Consider the following 18,784-nt stretch of genomic DNA (forward strand, 5'->3'; position numbering starts at 1 on the left):
GTCTAAAAATTTTAGGGTGGACCTCTTCACATAGAGTTTGGTAGCCGTGTGGAACGAGCTTCCAGTATACGTGGTGGAGGCACGTTCGATATTGTCATTTAATAAAAATGGACAGGTATATGGACAGGAAAGGACTGGAGCGATATGGGCGGAGTGCAGGCCGGTAGGATTTGGTGGGAGTAAGCGTTCGGCATGGACTAGAAGGGCCGAGTTGGCCTGTTTCCCTGCTGGAATTGTTATATGATTATATGTAAATTGCAGTCAATTAGATAATCAGATAGTAATATATAAACGATCTGGATGGGAATGTAGATGGGTGGTTTGGTATGTTTGTAGATGATACGTTGATGGGTGTTGTGTTCGTTTAGAGGACCTGCGAAGAATTCCGCGGGACTTGGATCAGTTTCTGATATGGGATGGAGGAATGGCAGATGGTGTTTAACCCGGACAAACTTAAAATGTTGCACCTTGGTTTGCGAAATGCTCAGAGATGGCACAAGATCATAAGAGTTACAGAGGGTATCATTCCCAAATGTGAAATGTGTAACACCAGAGAGAATGCATCCCGGACAGCATTGCCGGCCGAAGGGCCTGTTCCTGTGCTGTACTGTCTGGTCTACGATGCAGGATGTTATAAACACACAAGGTCTTGTTGAATGTTCAGGTTCTCACAGGTCTTGGCCGGAGACAGCAGAGTTCCCAGTGCGGAACCCTGGGTAACACCACCAGTCAGGGACGTCCGTCGGCCTCTGTGTTCTGTGGACAGGCCAGTACGGAAACTCAATTCAAAATACATTGTGAATCCCAGTCAACAAATCCTTGTGAATGGATCTCCCATGAGAGAGACTTTGTCAAAAGCCCGTCTGCAGTTAACTCTTTATCTCTCCATTGAATCGCGTGATCAACCCGAGATCCATTTCCCAGTCGACAGTTAAGCGTTCCGTCGCTAACTGTCTCCTGTCCCTTCACATCTATCGCCCCAAAGTAAAATACCTCACAATTAACTGAGCTAAACTCCGTTTGCCATTTTCCACCCAGATCTACAACTGATCCATACTCCACCGAATCTATTGGTAATCTTCCGCAGTGTCCACAACATCACCAATCGTTGTGTCGTCTGAGATTTTACAGCTTTCCCTGTCTATTTTCATACAGGACAGTCATACCCATCACAAACAGTGGATGTTCCGGTTGTATATGTATACCATTTCCCACCATCTTTTATCTTTTTTTCTAATTTTTTTTTATTATAGAGAAACAGTTCAGAACCGGCTCTTCCAGCCATTCAGGCCGCATTGCCCAACAATACTCCGATTTTTTTTTCCTTTTTAATGACAGATATATTTTCAGTAACCAATTAACCGAAAAACCGGTCTGTCTTTGTGCTGTGGGAGGAACCCAGATCGCCCGGAGGAAATCCACTGGCTCATGAGGAGTATTGGAAACTCCTTGCAGGCCGCGGCGGGAATTGAACCCGGGTCGCTGGTACAGTAAAGCCCTGCGCTAACCATCACGTGCCCGCACTCCTCTTCTCCTTGCCAGCAGCCAGAAAACAAAGAAACACAATGGAGTCCACGAAAATCCCCACAACATGTTCATCCCCTCAAGACTGTCATAATCTTGAAAAAGGAACAAAGCGGGCGAACAATGATACTGCTACGGAGAATAAGAAACCAGTGACACTCTCTCTTCCCACTCTTTCTCACCCCTCTGTCTCGCTCCAACCCCTCTCTCCCACTTTTTTTCTCTCGTCATTCCCTCTCTCTTCCCCACTTTTTCTCTGTCTCTCTCACACATCCCACTCCCCATTCACACCGAACATCGCTTCCTCTTCGCACGCGGCCATTTCCTAGTTCCTTTCTCTTCTCGTTTTCTGTCCCCCATTTGATCACATTTTCCCGACCATCGCTCCCCACACCATTCCCTGAATTCTCCTTCTGTTTCCCTGAATGGCATCTCCTCAGGTCCGCATAAACATCAGCCGAAGGAGAACATCGGAAATAGACCGGATCGTAAGATCTGCCTGCTCTGCCTAGTTACGTTCGTTCTCTTCGTGACAGTGGTCGGGCTGTCGGTCTATGGTGAGTCGAACGGACTCCGGCTGGAGTCAGACCGTAAACTAACAGTGTGGAATAAAACATGACTGTAAAACTCTGAATCCAGACAGCCAATTCCCCGTGCATCCCATGTATTCCCATATTCTGGATAAGCCTCCCCTGAGGGCTCAGATAAACACCCACAGTTCCAAGTTAATCGATGACATTCGGAAGACGTGTCAAAATCTCTGGAATCAGAGAGACACTTGTCAGTCCGGGGAAGTCAAGGGATTGGACTCTCAGCGATGAGGCTCAATGTAACTGAGATTGAGAGAGGGAGTCGGTGATCGTGGTGGAAGGAGAGACCGCGGCTGGTGGGTGGAAAGGAGTCCCAGTGGGGGACACGGCTGAATACATACACTGAAAGAGAGCATCGGAAATAGATCGAACTGCAGGATCTGCCAACTCTGTCTAGTTACTTCCGCCATTATCGTGATTGTTGACAGGCTCTCGACACAAGGTGAGCCGAAATGGCTCCAAAAGTAAATAAATTGTTATTGTACAGCACCACAGTGACATCGACACGCCCTGAACAGTGACACTGAGACACCAGTCTCTGTGACACCAACACGCATCTCACCCTGCCCCGACCAGCTCCGCACCGTGACAAAGACTCACACGTCACTGGAACACCCCTCACCGAGACGATTGCGCCCCTCAACATAACACAGATGCACCGCTCACTGACGCAATTACCTTCACCTCACCCTGGCACAGGCAGACACCTGATCGTGATACCGGCTCCGAAATTCACAGCGAAACCTCAGTGACATCGACGCACACCTTGGCGTGACACTGTCACACCTACCGTAGACATGACATGCCACTCACCGTGAAACAGATACACCCCTCTCTGTGCGACCAGCGCACCCCAAACCATGTCACAAGTACTATAACCACCGTGACACCCCCACGCCCGTCACTCTGAGATTTCTCTCGCAGTGACATCGAGAAACACTTCATTATGAACCGCCTCAACTCTCGACAGTGCCCCTAAACACCTATCACAGTGTCACCGACACTTTCATCAGAGCAACTCGGATATGTTCCCCAAGATAGTGACGCAGACCCCCATTGGAAAATCAACACAATCTTCACCGGGACATTGATATACCCCTCAGCGTGCCACAGACACGACCCTCAAAATGGTGCCGACTCCTCTCACTGTGCCATCAGCACATGCTTCACTGTGACACCCTTCACCGTGACACTGACACAACACTCTCTGTGACCCGTTCGGTAGCGTGACGCTGACTCACGTGTCACTGTAAAGGCTAAACATCCTTTACCATCTCTCGCAGTGTCACAGATTCGTCAGTCTGAGATCACATCCGACAGAAATTACCAGGAGTTAAACTCAACCCTTCAATCCAAGATATCCGAGAATTCCCACCTGAATTTCTCCCGGAGAACCTGTCTGAAAAATCTCTCTGCGCTCAACTCTAATCTATCCGATCTTAAACGAATGCACAGCTATCTCCGTCACCAGTTCACTGAGATGGAAACGAAGTACAGATCTGTCAACGAAACCAAGGCTCAAATCTGTGAATTGTTGACCAGCAGAAAAGGTGAGGCATCATCCCCTCTTTAAGCCGCTCCTCATCACAGGACAGGCATGGAGAGAGGAACCGTCACTCTGTGCTTGACATCGGGAGTGGGTGACGCGTCTGTCTGGAAGAAGTTGTATTCTGTCACTGAACCCAGGAGAGTGTGGCGGGATGTTGTAGAGGTGCATTCACTCTGGGTCTGACCACGGGATTGTGAGACGTAGCATTACAATTTTATTCTATGTCTGACTCCGTGAATCTCTGATAGGACAGTATGGATCCAGCTTCACTCTGTGTCTGACAGAGGGATTGTATGTTGGGACAGTGCCCAGAGAGATTCACCTCATGTCTAACTTCTGAAGTGTGTTGTAGCACCGTGGAGAGAGAGAGTTTCAGTCTAAATATAGGAGTGTGTGACGGGACGGTGCAGCTGGGGCTTCACTCTGTGCCTGAATCTGGGAGTGAATTATGGGACGTTGCAGAAGAGGTTTCACACAGTTTCTGATCCCGAGAGTGTCTGATGAGACGTTGTGGAAGGTGTTTGGATAAAAAAACAATGACTTAAAGGAAGAAAGCAGAGTGTAGTTGTGAAAGGAAAGTATTCTTCCTGGAGGTCGGTAATTAGTGGAGTGTCGCAGGGATCTGTCCTTGGACCCCTGCTGTTCGTGAATTTTATAAATGACCTGAAAGTAGAGGTGGAAAGATGGTTGAGTAACTTCGTGGATGACACGAAGATTGGAGGAGCTTTGGATGGAGCTGTATGTTGTCGAAGGTTGCAAGAAGATATAGACAGGCTGCAGAGTTGGGCATAAAAATGGCAGATGGAGTTCAATCCGGACAAGTGCGAGGTGATGTATTTTGGAAGGACAAGCCAGAAGACTGAGTACAGAATTAATGGTCAGTTACTTAACAGTGTGGGTGAACAAAGGGAACTTGGGGTTCAATTCCATACATCCATCAAGGTCGCTGCACAGGTTGATAGGGTAATTAAGAAGACCTATGGGATGCTAGACTTCATTAAGAGGGGGATTGAGTTCAAGAGTAGAGAGGTCATGTTACAGCTCTACAAATCTCCGGTGAGACCGCACTTAGAGTATTGTGTTCAATTCTGGGCACCTCATTATAGGAAAGATGTGGAAGCTGTGGACAGGGTGCAGAGGAGATTCACCAGGATGTTGCCTGATTGGAGAACAAGTCATATGAAACAAGGTTAGCAGAGCTGGGACTTTTCTCTTTGGAGCGTAGAAGAATGAGAGGGGATTTGATAGACGTCTAGAAGACTATAAGAGGCATAGATAGGATCGGTGGTCTGTACCTGTTTCCCAGGGAACCAATAGAAGAAACACCAGAGGCATTGATACAAAATTAAGGAAGGAAAGATTAGGGGAGATACCAGGGGTAATTTTCTTTTTTACACAGAGAGTTGTGATTGCCTGCAATGACCTGCCAGGGATGGTGGTGGAGGCTAAAACATTAGGGGTATTTAAGAGCCTCTTTGACAGGCACATGGATGAAAGAAAAATGGAGGGTTATTGGGTAGTGTTGGTTTAATACATTTTTAAGGGTTATATGGGTCAGCACAACATGGAGGGCTGAAGTGCCTGTACTACGCTGTTGTGTTCTATAGTTTTATGGTTCTATGGAGAAACACGGAGAAACTTCCACCGGAGGAGTGTGACTGGACGGCGTGCAGGAAATTTCACGACACGTCTGAATGCTGGAATGCGTGATGAGGCCATTGAGGAAGAGATTCACAGGCAGTGCGTGACGAGACTTTGTGAGATGGGACGGTGTGGAGGGAGATTCACTCTGTGTCTGACCCCGGGAGTGTGTGATGGGACGGTGTGGAGGGAGATTCACTCTGTGTCTGACCCCGGGAGTGTGTGATGGGACGGTGCGGATGGAGATTCAATCCGTGTCTGAGCCCGGGAGTTGTGTGATGGGACAGTGTGGTGGGAGATTCACTCCGTTTCTGACCCCGGGAGTGTGCGATGGGACTGTGAGGTGGGATGTTCACTGTGTGTCTGACCCGCGGAATGTGAGATGGGAAGGTATGGCGGGAGATTCAATCTGTGTCTAACCCCGGGAATGTGTGATGGGACGGTGAGGAGGGGGATTGACTCTGTGTCTGACCCCGGGAGTGCGTGATGGGTCATTGTGGAGGCGGATTCACTCTGTGTCTGATCCCGGGAGTGTGTGATAGGAAGGTGAGATGGGCGATACACTTTGTCTGACCCCGGGAGTGTGTGATGGGAATGTGTGAAGTGAGATTCTTTCTGTGTCTAACCCCGGGAGTGTGTGTTTGGACGGTGAGGAGGGGGATTGACTCTGGTCTGACCCCGGGAGTGTGTGATGGGACGGAGTGGAGGGAGATTCACTCTGTGTCTTGACCCCGGGAGTGTCTGATGTGAAAGTGTAGAGGGAGATTTACTCTTGTGTCTGACCCCGGGAGTGTGAGATGGGACCGTGTGGAGTGAACTTCACTCTATGTGTAACCCCTGTTGTTTGAGATGGGACAGTGTTGAGGGAGATTTACTCTCCGATAGTGATTCCTGAGCATTTGCTGTTGAGGAGGGAAATTACAGTCAATCGTCTGAGATGCTTGGTAAATTGTGGACACCATCGAAAAGAACAAACACAGGACAGAAAATGTTAACTTTTAATGTTTGGAGTATAATGGATAATGCGGCGCTTCTTTGGCAAGAGATCAAGCGTGTTAATAAACGGAGACGTACACAGAGAGGCGGTTACATCCAAGGTGGAGGACACAGGAAACTGGGTGACAGCCGGGAAGCCAGTTCAGTGGTCATCCTCATCAGCAGCCGGTATAACACTTCAGATGCAGTCGGGCATACGGACTAAATTTCTGGTAATTTTACACAATGAACAGGATACATATGCCCCAACGAAGAAGAGGTTCTTACAAGATAAGAGTAGGCATCCGTGGCTGACAAAGGAAATTAAGGATTGCAGTTAGGCCAGGGAAAGCTGATGTAAAATGGCAAAAGTGAGTAGGAATTGGATGACTTGAAAGCTTTTAAAATCATACAAAAGGCAACAAGAAAGGCTGTGAAATAATAAAAAAAAAACAAGCTGGAATACAACTGGAATATGATGGTAAACTGGCCAATATTATAAAACAGGACGCTATAAGTTTTTTTTCTAATTTCAGTTTCTAGGTCCCCGTTGTTCTAGTGAGACCATGGACTTTCGCCTGGGAAGGTTTCCAGGGCGCAGGCCTGGGCAGGGTTGTATGGAAGACCGGCAGTTGCCCAAGCTGCAAGTCTCCCCTCTCCACGCCACCGATGTTGTCCAAGTGAAGGGCACTATGACCCATGCAGCTTGGCCCCTTTGACATCGCACAGCAATGTGTGGTTAAGTCCCTTGCTCAAGGACACAACAGACTGCCTCAGCTCGAACCAGTGACCTTCAGAATTTCTCCGGGTGTCAGTAATCGAACGGTGCTCGAGGAGCTACACTGTGTCTGATCACTGGTGTGGGCGATTGGACACTGTCACAGTAGCTTAACTCTGTGTCTCCCTGTGGGAATGTGTGATGGGACGGTGTGGAGTGAGCTTCTCTCTGTGTCTGCCCGCAAGAGCGCGTGGTTTGACAATGGGCAGCGTGCAGTCTGAACCCATGTGTGTGTAATGCGACTGTGGAGAGAGTGAGTGAGAGAGAGAGAGAGAGAGAGAGAGAGAGAGAGACACTCTGTTTCTGATCCCGCGAGTATGAGATGGGGGGACGATGCGGAGGGAGGTTCTCTCTATGTCTGGCCGGAGGTGTGCGTGATGGGACGGTGTGAAAGGAGCGACACCTGCTGTCTGAATCCGGGATTGGACGTTGTTAAGGGAGTTTGAATTTTCTGATCCCATTCGGTGCAATGGGTGTTATGGAGGGTGAATCACTGTTTTTTGTTCCTGATTTGTAGAGCATACGTGTCCTCAGAACTGGATCGATAACGAAAATCGGTGTTATTTCATATCTTCCTTGGAGAAAACTTATGATGGAGCGAGGGAACATTGTTCAAACTTGGATGCAAGGCTCCTCGAAATAAATTCAAAAGAGGAAGAGGTAAGTGATTCCCAGGGTGTAAGATAGATCGAAACATTCCACACCGTCCCATCACACCCTCCCGGGGATAGACACAGAGTGAAACTCCCACGAGGACCAGTATCTGAACCCGGTTTATCATCACTGGCGTGTGACGTGAAATTTGTTAACTTAGCAGTAGCACTTCAATGCAATGCATAATTTAACAGAGAGAGAGAAAATAATAATAAATATAAAATAAAGCATAATAAAAATGAACAAGTAAATCAAACACGTACATTGAATTGATTATTAAAAATGTAAAATAACCGGAAATGATCTACGTTATAAAAAGTGAGGTAGTGTACAATGTTTCCAGTCCATTTAGGAATCGGATGGCAGAGGAGAAGAAGCTGTTCCTGAATCACTGAGTGAGGGCCTTCAAGCTTCTGTATCTCCTACCTGATGGTTACAGAGAGAAATGGGCATGCCCTGGCTGGTGGAGGTCTTTAATAATGGACACTGCCTTGCTGAGACTCCGCCTCCTGAAAATGTCCTGGGTACTTTGTAGACATGCGCCCACGATGGAGCTGACTAGAATTGCAAACTTCCGCAGCTCTTTCGGTCCTGTGCAGTAGCCCCCTCCATACCGGACAGTCATGCCCCCTGTCGGAATGCTCTGCACGGTGCAATTATGGAAGTTTTTGATTGTGACAGAATGAAGTCCCTTCACGGCGTCCCGTCAGACTCTCCCTGGGTCAGGCACAGAGTGAAGCACCCACAAAGCCGTCCCATCACCCATTCCTGGGATATGACACTGGATGTTTCCATGTCTATGCCATCTCTTCAAATTTTCCCGTGGCCAGACATGGGGAGAGGCGCAATGTCACCGTTAGGTTCTACCAGCATGCTTTGCCTGGTGTGTGAGGGCGATACTGCCGTCGGCCAGGCCAATCCGAGAAAAACTTGTTTGTGTGGTCGTGTTGCCCGGTTACAAATCAATCCCACGAAATAACGAGCAGTTCACCATTTGCAATTAAACGGTTGGGCTTTATGATTCTTCATTTAACTACAGGGTTAGTCTAGAAAACAATTTTACCATTTTAACGAAACAGTCCAACGCGCTCCTTGGAGCTCACTGTTTTCCCGTCCGTCCGTTCTCCATCGATTTCTCCTGAGTGTGGTCGACTCCCGACCCCATTCCAAGTCCGCTCAGACCTGCAGTCTACGATTACCCCATTCTGGCATCTTCTCTTTCCATCTTCTGCCGAACAAAAGCCCGCGAGTTCCCCGCTCACGGGCTCACAGGAAAGAAAACCCCTCCCATCAGCGGACGCCACACATTACAAAGCACCCGTTATCTCTCGTCATAACACAAACACACTGCTGCTACAGAGAAACCATTACATTAGCAGTGAAACATTTCCCAGGACGTTGAATGCATATTAATGGAAAGGATTTCACTTCACAGGAATTTGTTTCCACCTCTGTCGGCGATGAATACAGAACTTACTGGATTGGAAAATGCAGAGACGGGTGAGGTTTGGACTGTTACAGGTCCGTGGTTTGAGAGTGACACGAGGCCGTGGAGAGAGAGATTGGGTCAGTGGGATTAGACTGTTGACTGACCCAGGGTTGTCGGGCGAGGGTGATGCATTGGGATTGATTTGGGAACTGACTCGGGATTGTCGGGGAGAGGGGTGTAGTGGGATTCGTACGGCCGTGGATCCGGGGCTGGGTGGCGAGCGCAGATCAATGGATTAGTTGTTTTCGACGATCTCAGGTTGGCTGCTGCATCTGTTTTGTCTCTGTTGAAATTGTCTAACCCTCTTTGACAGGAATGTGGGCTCTAATCTTCTGTACAAGTCCTATAGCCGGCCCAGCTGCAGAAAATGCGACGGATCCTGGACATACGATTGCAAAATAAAACACAGATTCCTCTGCGAGAAGTCGGATATTCCTGCAGAGATCCGAGGTCTTTGTCAACACCCCGTGGGGAGAACCTAAATCAAAGGAATGTATCTCAATTCTCCCCATTCAATCTACCCCACTCTCAAACCCCTACCCTTTTACTCCTTCACACCCACTCCATCGTACACCAGTCTCCTCCTCTAATCGCATCCACATTCTCCCCCACTACTCTCCCTCTCCCCATCCAGACCACTCTTCACCCTTCCTGCCCCTCTCTCCTCCGCTCGCCACAATTACTCCCTCTTTCTACTCTTATCTTTGCCATTCTCCCCAACACATTCTTCTTCTGCTCTGGCTCTCTCCCCCTCGGACCCCATTCTCGGCCTCTCCTCTCTCCGTTCTCTCCACACACTCTCACCTCAATTCTGTGAACTCTGGCTCTCAATTCCCCAACCCAACCCAATGTGCACATTTACCCTCCTTGTGCCCCTCCTGGCTTCATACCCTCGCTCCAGGAACTGTAGACACATCCTTTCTGCTTGCCTTCTGTCCGTAACTCAGACCGTCGAGACCCGGCAACATCCTCGTAAATCTCACCCCGCACTCTTCCCAGCTTAGTGGCAGCTTTCCTACAGGAGGGGGACCAGAAGTGAACACCGCCCTCCAAGCGCGGCCTCAACGACGCCTTGTACAACTTCAAGGTGACTTCGGTACGGTGCAAAATTATCGTAAATAGGGAGATGTAAAATTAACGTAAATAGGGAGAACTAATAAATACTGCAATGAAGGTGAATACCGAGGGAGTGTTTAAGTGTTCACGGAGAGTTCGCAATCTGATGGCGGAGGGGAGGCAACTGCTTGTAAATTGTTGAGTTTTCAGGCTCCTGTACCCCCTCCCCGATGGTACCGATGAGCACAGGGTATTTCCCGGCTGGAGGCGGTATTCCGGACGCATTCATTCTTGAACATGTCCTCGATGGAGGGGAGGGTTGTTGACGGGCAATAATTGGTAGTCAGAGCCCTAAAGGGAAAGTGACAGCTAACCACACTCCGGGGAATGGACGCGCCGAGACCTGAATGCCTGCCGCTCTTCGGTCGGGAACTTGGCACCTTCTTCGTGTTTGAGTGAATGTGCTATCTCCACCCAGATTGATTCCACATTCTGCTCCAAAGATCCTATGTCGTCTCCAAATATCGCCCTAACATCCGCCTCAATCAAGAGCGCTACACCACCTCCTGAAATTCCTGCTAATCCTTTCGTATTCCCTGATATTCTTGGATATTGAATTTCCAATCCTCTTTACTTTGCAGCCACGTCTCTATAATGACCACTAAATCAGTCCCCTTTGTACTGATTTGTGCCACGATTTCACTGACCTTATTTGGAAAACTACGGACTTTCAGATAAAGTGATTTTACACTCATTGTGCTTTTAAAATCATGTCATCTTTCTCACTTTACACTTGAAGTTTCTTCGCTTCACTTCACTCCACACTTACTTTTCTCTTTTTTTATCTTTTGATTTTACTTTAACTTCATCCACATTTTTCTCTTTTACTTTATCCATACTCCGCCAATCTGTTGTACACAACCCCGCGTCATGTGGCTCTCTGGGATCCCGGTCCCATCACGGTTCAGGTGTATCCGTCCCATTGGAACAGCTCCCTCCTTCCCAAGTACTGGTGCCAATTTCTCATGAATTCGAACCCACTTCTCCAACACCAATCCTTGACACACGCATTTGACTGTCTAATCTTCTTTACATTAAGCCAATTTCACATGTCTGAGGCTGTAATCAGGAGATTACCTCCTTTTTGCTTTAGCTTTTTTTTTAAGCCCGTAGCTGGTTAATTCCTTCAGCAGAAACTTTTACCTCGATCTACTGATGTGTTGTACATACACAATGACTTGGTTTACACCGCCGCCTACGACAAGGAATTCCTTAAACCACCCCTCTTTGGCAGAGGAAATCCCTCCGAACATACGTTCTAAATTCTCATCCCTGCATGCTGAGGCTGCCCACGCAGGCCTTAGTCTCCCCCACCATCTCTCTCTCCATTCACTCGATCGAGGACTTTCAACTTTTGACGGGTGTCAATGACGTCACCTCTCTTTCTTCTGAATTCCAGTGAGTACAGGCCCAGATTCATCAAACTCTCCTCAACCCCGGAATCATTTTCGCGAAACTCAATTTCACCCTTCAGAACGTCCACCCATCCTTCCCTATATAAGGTCCACAATTAGGGCCATAATACCCCGGATCAGGCCTCCGAAAAACACCTTAAAATTAATTGATCGTCTTCATATGTTAGTCCTCTGGAAAGCAATGAATCCGTTGTATTTGCCTTCGTCACCACGGACTCCAACAATAAATTAACCTTAAGGAAATCCTGCACAAGGACTCCCAAATCATTTTCGGCCGTAGATTGTTGAATTTTCTCTCCATTTCGAAAATATTCTGCATTTTTATTTATTTTACCGAATTGCAGGACCAAAAACTTCCCGGCACTCTATTCCATCAGCCATGGCTTTGCCCGTTTCCGCAATCGGTCTCAGCCCTTTTGTAGCCCCTCTGCTACTTGAACCCTACCTGTGGATGGGAAATGTTATGGCCGATCTGCATTGACTGCGGTTTCCTCATGAGTTAGTTAAACATTCGGTTGCACAGGGAGATACACTGACCCAGGGTTTGGAGATTGTTGATTATAACTGAGGAAATGATTGTTTTGAACGCTGAGCTGTTGTCAACAAAACCGCAGCCTGATGGAGATATTCCAATTCTCCAGACTGACTGAGGCCACTTGGAAGCAGGAGAGTCCAGCCATTGCAGACCGCTTGTGGAGAGAGACAAGGTCAACGGGGTCAACGTGTTGACTGTGCACAGATGCTAACATCCAGGAATTTTTTAAATAATTCGAGAGGCTTTCCAGGTGATAGATTGAACGTATAGAGAGGTAGTTACACGCACGGTGCAGGACAAAAGAAACTATAGCTAGAACGAGGGGGCGCTTTTTTAATCTGCTTGGAAGCAGTTACAGAGGAGATGCCAGGGTTTTTTTTTAGTGCAGAGTGCGTTGAATTGGCTGCCGGCGCTAGTGGCTGTGGCGGATACGATAGGGTCTCATAAGAGACTCCTGGACAGGGGCATGGAGCCTCGAAAATATAGTGTTATGGGTTACCATTGGTGATTTCCAAGATAAGAGCATTTTCGACAATGCTTTGGGGGCCGATGGGCCTCTATTGTGCTGTTTGTTGATCGGAAATGTTGTGACCGAGCTACACTGACTGTGGTTTCCGAATGGGGAAGTCAAACATTCTGTTGCAGAGGGAGGGAGATGCACTGCCCCGGATGCGGAGATTGTTGATAACAACTGAGGATGTGATGTTCTGAACTCTGAGCTGTTGTCAATAAACAGCAGCACGGTGTGGGTATTGCAAATGTCCAGATTGTCCAAGGCCCAATGGAAAGCAAGACAGATCGTGTCCCACTTGGCTACCAATGGCATGGCTAGGAGGAGTGACGAGGGAGTAGAGGGATAAGTGTTAAAGTATCTCCAGGGTAGTGATCTCAGTATTGAAACCCGAGCAGAGTGCTCGCCGGGCCAGAGCCAGTGAGATTGTACAGTTTTCACACATGGGTGTCAACTAGCTCCAGAGGGATGGGCCCAAAGTGCCAGAACACTTATTGGAAAGGCAGTGGAGACGGATGGTGATAGGAACTCATACAGAGGTGGTAATCAGATGGTTGAGATCGGTGCACATATTGTCCTGGGGTGCACACATTTCAATGCAGAAGGATCGGCATTGGCTGCAAATAGTGCTGAAGATGAGGTAACTGTTTTTACAAACCGAGGCAATTTGTACTGAGGAGAGGCTGTTGAGGGGAAGACATTGCAGTCAATCGTCTGAGATTCCTGGTAAATTGTGGACACCATCGAAAAGGATGAATACAGGACTGAAGGCATTAATGTGCGGATTATAATGGATAAAGTGGTGTTTCCGTGGTAGGATGCAAGGAGTGGGAATGAATGGAGACGTACTCAGGTTTACTACCGGTTGCTCTGCAGGGGCTCTGACAGGAATATTTCAAATGTCATTAGAAACGGGGATGGTGTCGGAAAATTGGCGAATTGCTCATCCGATTCTATAGTTTAATAAGGGTTCTAAGAGTAAACCTAGCAATAATCGGCCTGTAAGTTTGATGTCAGTGAATGGGTAAATTAGTGGAAGGTATCCTTAGTGATGGCATATATAATTATCCGAATGCACAAGGTCTGATTAGGAACAGTCAAAATGGATTTGTGCGCGGAACGTCATGTTTGACAAAAACTATTGAATTTTTCGAAGAGCTTACAAGGAAAGTTGACGAGTGTTAATTAGTGGATGTTGTCTATATTGACTTCATTAAGGCCTCTGACACGGTTCCACACGGAAGCTAATTTAGGTAGGTTCAATCGTTAGGTATTAATATTGAAGTAGTAAATGGATTCAATAATGACTGGATGGGAGATGCCAGAGTGTAATGGTGGATAACTGTTTGTCAGGTTGGAGGCTGGTGTCTAGTGGTGTGTCTCAGGGATCTATACCTGGTCCAATGTTGTTTACCCTTGGTAATTTCCAAGATAAGAGCATTTTCGGCAATGCTTTCCTGGCCGATGGACCTCTGTTGTGCAGTTTGTTGATCGGAAATGTTGTGACCGAGCTACACTGGCTGTGGGTTCGCAATGGGGAAGTCAAACATTCTGTTGCCGATGGAGATGCACTGCCCCGGATGCTCAGATTGTTGGTAAGAACTGAGGAAATAATTCTGCTGAACTCTAAGCTGTTGTCAATAAACAGCAGCCCGGTGTGGGTATTGCAAATTTCCAGAATGCCCAAGGCCCAATGGAAAGCAAGTCAGATCGTGTCCCACTTGGCTACCAATGCCATGGCTAGGATGATTGACTAGAGGGATAAGGGTTAAAGGGCAGGATCTCCAGGGTAGTGATCTCAGTATTGAAACCCGAGCACCGTGCTTTCCGGGCCAGAGCCAGAGAGATTATACAGTTTTCACACATGGGTGTCAACTAATTCCAGAGGGATGGGACCAGAGTGCCAGATCAGTTAGCGGAGAGGCTGCGGAGATGGATGGTGATAAGAACACACACAGAGGTGGTAATCAGATGGTTGAGATCGGTGCAAATATTGCCCTGGGCTGCACACATTTCAATGCAGAAGGATCGGCATTGGCTGAAAATCGTGCTGAGGATAAGGTAACTGGTTTTACAAACCGAGGCAATTTGTACTGAGGAGAGGGTGTTGAGGGGGAGACATTGCAGCCAATCGTCTGAGATGCATGGTGAATTTTGGACACCATCGAAAAGGATGAATACAGGACTGAATGCAGTAATGTGCGGATTAAAATGGATAAAGTGCTGTTTCCGTGGCAGGAGGCAAAGAGTGGGAATGAACGGAGAATTATTTAGGTTTACTGCCGGTGACTCTGCAGGGGCTCTGACAGGAATATTTCAAATGTCGTTAGAAACGGGGATGGTGTCGTCGGATTGGCGAATTGCTCATCCGGTTCCATTGTTTAACAAGTGTTCTCAGAGTCAACCTAGCAATGATCGGCCTGTAAGTCTGACGTCAGTGATGGGTAAATTAGTGGAAGGTATCCTTAGAGATGGCATATATAATTATCCGAATGCACAAGGTCTGATTAGGAACAGTCAAAATGGATTTGTGCGCGGAACGTCATGTTTTGATTTTTTGAAGAGCTTACAAGGAAAGTTGAGGAGTGTTAAGTAGTGGATGATGTCTATATTGACTTCATTAAGGCCTCTGACATGGTTCCACACGGAAGCTAATTTAGGAAGGTTCAATCGTTAGGTATTAATGTAGAAGTAGTAATTGGATTCAATAATGGCTGGATGGGAGATGCCAGAGTGTAATGGTGGATAACTGTTTGTGAGGTTGGAGGCCGGTGTCTAGTGGTGTGACTCAGGTATCTATACTTGGTCCAATGTTGTTTGTCATATACATTAATGATCTGGATGATGGGATGGTAAATTGGATTAGTAAATATGCAGATGATATTAAGATAGGTGGCGTTGTATATAATGAAGTCAGTTTTCAAAGCTTGCAGAGAGATTTAGGCTAGTTAGAAGAGTGAGCTGCAAGATGGCAAATGGAGTTTAATGTTCATAAGTGTGAGGTGCTACTTTTTGGTAGGACTAATCAAAATAAGTCATACATGGTAAATGGTAGGGCATGGGCGAATGCAGTAGAACAGAGTTATCTAGGAATTATGGTGCACAGTTCCCTGAATGTGGAATCGCATGTGGAGAAGGTGGTAAGAAATCGTTTGGTGTGTTGGCCTTTACATATCACAGTATTGAGTATAGGAGTTTGGATGTAATGTTAAAATTGTACAAGCCTTTGATGAGGCCAAATTTGTAGTATTGTGTACAGTTCTGGTCACTGGAATGTTATCTCGGTTTCAGCATCGAAGTTAGAGAGAAATGTTGAACAAGTTAGGTCTTTATTCTTTGGAGCGTAGAAGTTTGAAGGAGGGGACTTGATAGAGGTATTTAGCGTTATGAAGGTTATAAATAGAGTTGACGTGGATAGGCTTTTTCTATTGAGAGTAGAGGAGATTCAAACAAGAGGACATGAGATGAGAGATGGGGGCAAAAGTTTAGGGGTAACGAGAGAGGCAACTTCTTTACTCAGAGAGTGGTAGCTGTGTGGAACGAGCTTCCAGTGGAAGTGGTAGAGGCAGGTTAGATTTAGTCATTAAACAAATGGACGGGTATATAGACAGGAATGGGATGGGGTTATGGGCTGAGTGCAGGTAGGTGGGACTAGTTGAGAGTCAGCGTTCGGCACGGATTAGAAGGGCCGCGATGGCCTGTTTCCGTGATGTAAATTGTTGTATGGTTATGTGGTTAATAAATCTCCCCCTCTGTTTTATGCATCTTCTCTGTGACTTCAACACTGTTTGTTGATCGGAAGTGTTATGACCGAACTACACTGACTGTGGTTTCCCCATGAAGAAGTCGAACATTCTGTTGCAGAGGGAGATGCACTGTCCCGGATCTGGAGCTCGTTGATAAGAACTGAGGAAATGTTTGCGCTGAACTCTGAGCTGTTGTCATTAAATCACATCCTGACGTCGGTGTTGCAATTGTCCATATGGTCCAACGCCCTGTGGGGGGGGGGGCATGTCAGATCGTGTTGCATTTGACCTCCCATGGCATGGGTGGAACGAGAGATGAGGGGATACAGGGAGTTAGATTAAAGGTCAGGACCTTCACGGTAGTGATGAAACCCAAGTCACGTGCTCGTCAGTCAATAACCAGAAAGTTTATCCATTTCACACTCATGGGTGCCAACCGGTTCAAGAGGGATTGGAGCCAAAGTGGCAGAACAATGACTGGAAAGATCGTTGTGGCGGACGAGCGGAGAGAGTGATATCCCAGTGGTTGGCTGTTTGGCAGTAAGTCTGCCTCTTGACTCGGAAGGGGTGGGGAAGAAAGGACAAGCTGTGGTGATCGAGGATTCGTTAGTTAGTGGGACAGAAAGGATGTTCGCTGTGCCAGAATTCGACTCCTGAATGGTGTGTTGCTTCCCGCGTGCTAGGGTGCGGGTTATCTCACACCGAGTCCTCAGCATTCGTAAGTGATGTGACCAAAAGCCTTAATTCTGTTTACTGAAGAGGTGTGATTAAATTGGTTCTCAGTTTTCTGAGGGAGAAGCATAATTCACATGTATCAGTATCACAGACGGGTGGGGATAATGGCTGGGATGACTGCAGAGAAGAGATGGCTGAAATTTCAGGTAATTGTCCATAATGAGCAGTTTCGATATGTCCCACAGAATAAGTTATTCTCAAATGGCAACGGTAGGCAACAGTGGCTGAGGAATAAAGTTAAGGCCTGGAAAGAATATATAAGGTGGGAAAAGTGAATGGGAAGCTGGATGATTTGAAAGCTTTGAAAATCCAACAAAAGGCAACGAAAAAGACTATAAAATGGAAATAAAAGTGTGAATATGATTGCAAAGTATCCAATAATATTAATCAGGATACTATAAGTTCATTTTTCAGTGAGGCCAAGGTTAATAGGAAGCTGAGACTTGATTTTGAGCCACTGGAAAATGATGCTGGTGAGGTATTAATGGGTGACAAAAATGGCGGATGGGCGTAATTTGTACTTTGCAAATGTCTTCACGATGGAGTAAACTAGCAGTGTGCCAGAGACCAGTCAGGGTCAGGGAGCAGGCGTGAGTGCCATGGCGATTACAAAGGGCAATATGCGAGTAAAACCCAAAGGTCTTACGTCGATAAGTCGCCTGAAACAGACAACCCACATCTTAAAGTCCTGAGAGAAGTTGCCAAAGGAAAACTGATGCATTGGCCATAATCTTCAACATCACTTAATTCCCAGAGGGCTGGAGGATTACAGATATCGCTCCAATCTTTGAAAAGGAAGGAAGGCTAAAAAAATGAAATGATTGGCCAGTCAGCCTAAGTTCGGTTGTTGAGAAAATGTTGGAATCTATTATTAAGGATGGATGTTCGGGGTTCCTGGAGAGGAATGATGAAGTAAGTCAAAGTCAGCATGGTTTCTGTTGAGCGAAAATGTTGCCGGACAAATCTATTAGAGTTCCTAGAGGAAGTAACAAGCAGAGCGGACAAAGAAGAGGTAAAGGATGCCATTTGTTTGAATTTTCAGAAGGAATCTTTTGAGGTGCCACACAAGAGGCTCCTTAACAAGACAAAATCCGAAGGCGTTACGGGACGGATACTGCCATGGATAGAGGAATGTCTGGCAGGCAGAAGACACTGAGAGGGAATAACAGGGGTCTTTTCTGGTTGGCTGACGGTGTCTGGTGGTGATCCTCAGTTGTCAGTAATCAGCCCACTATTTTCACATTGTTTGATAATTATTTGTATAATGATTTGAATGGTTTTGAGGCAAAGTTTGCCAATAATACGAAGACAGGTGGAGGGGTATACAGTGCCTTTTGGTAAAAGGAACATAAGGTGATTTATTTAAATGTGGAGAAGTTTCAAACATCATAGGTGCAGAAGGACTGTTTGAGTCTGGGGTAAGAAGGCAAATGCAATGTTGGCATTTATTTCGAGAGGAAACGAATATATATAGAAAAGGGAGATAACGGGGAGGCTTTATAAGCAACAACAAGGCCGCACTTGGA

At 46.8% G+C, this 18,784-nt stretch overlaps 1 protein-coding gene across 1 annotated transcript in view; it reads left to right on the forward strand.

Moving 5' to 3' along the window:
- The window catches only part of LOC132389038 (C-type lectin domain family 12 member B-like), a 35,941-nt gene extending 25,562 nt beyond the window's left edge, over positions 1-10,379 (forward strand). Inside the window, exons 5-9 of the mRNA XM_059961450.1 lie at positions 1,965-2,081; positions 3,398-3,664; positions 7,575-7,717; positions 9,147-9,211; positions 9,514-10,379. Of these exons, the coding sequence (XP_059817433.1) occupies positions 1,965-2,081; positions 3,398-3,664; positions 7,575-7,717; positions 9,147-9,211; positions 9,514-9,682 (761 nt within the window). The 3' untranslated portion in view covers positions 9,683-10,379. The remainder of the gene's footprint in view (positions 1-1,964; positions 2,082-3,397; positions 3,665-7,574; positions 7,718-9,146; positions 9,212-9,513) is intronic.
- Positions 10,380-18,784: the final 8,405 nt, after the last annotated feature.

This window comes from Hypanus sabinus, unplaced genomic scaffold (genome assembly GCF_030144855.1).
Source record: "Hypanus sabinus isolate sHypSab1 unplaced genomic scaffold, sHypSab1.hap1 scaffold_465, whole genome shotgun sequence".
NCBI classification, from domain to species: Eukaryota; Metazoa; Chordata; class Chondrichthyes; order Myliobatiformes; family Dasyatidae; genus Hypanus; species Hypanus sabinus.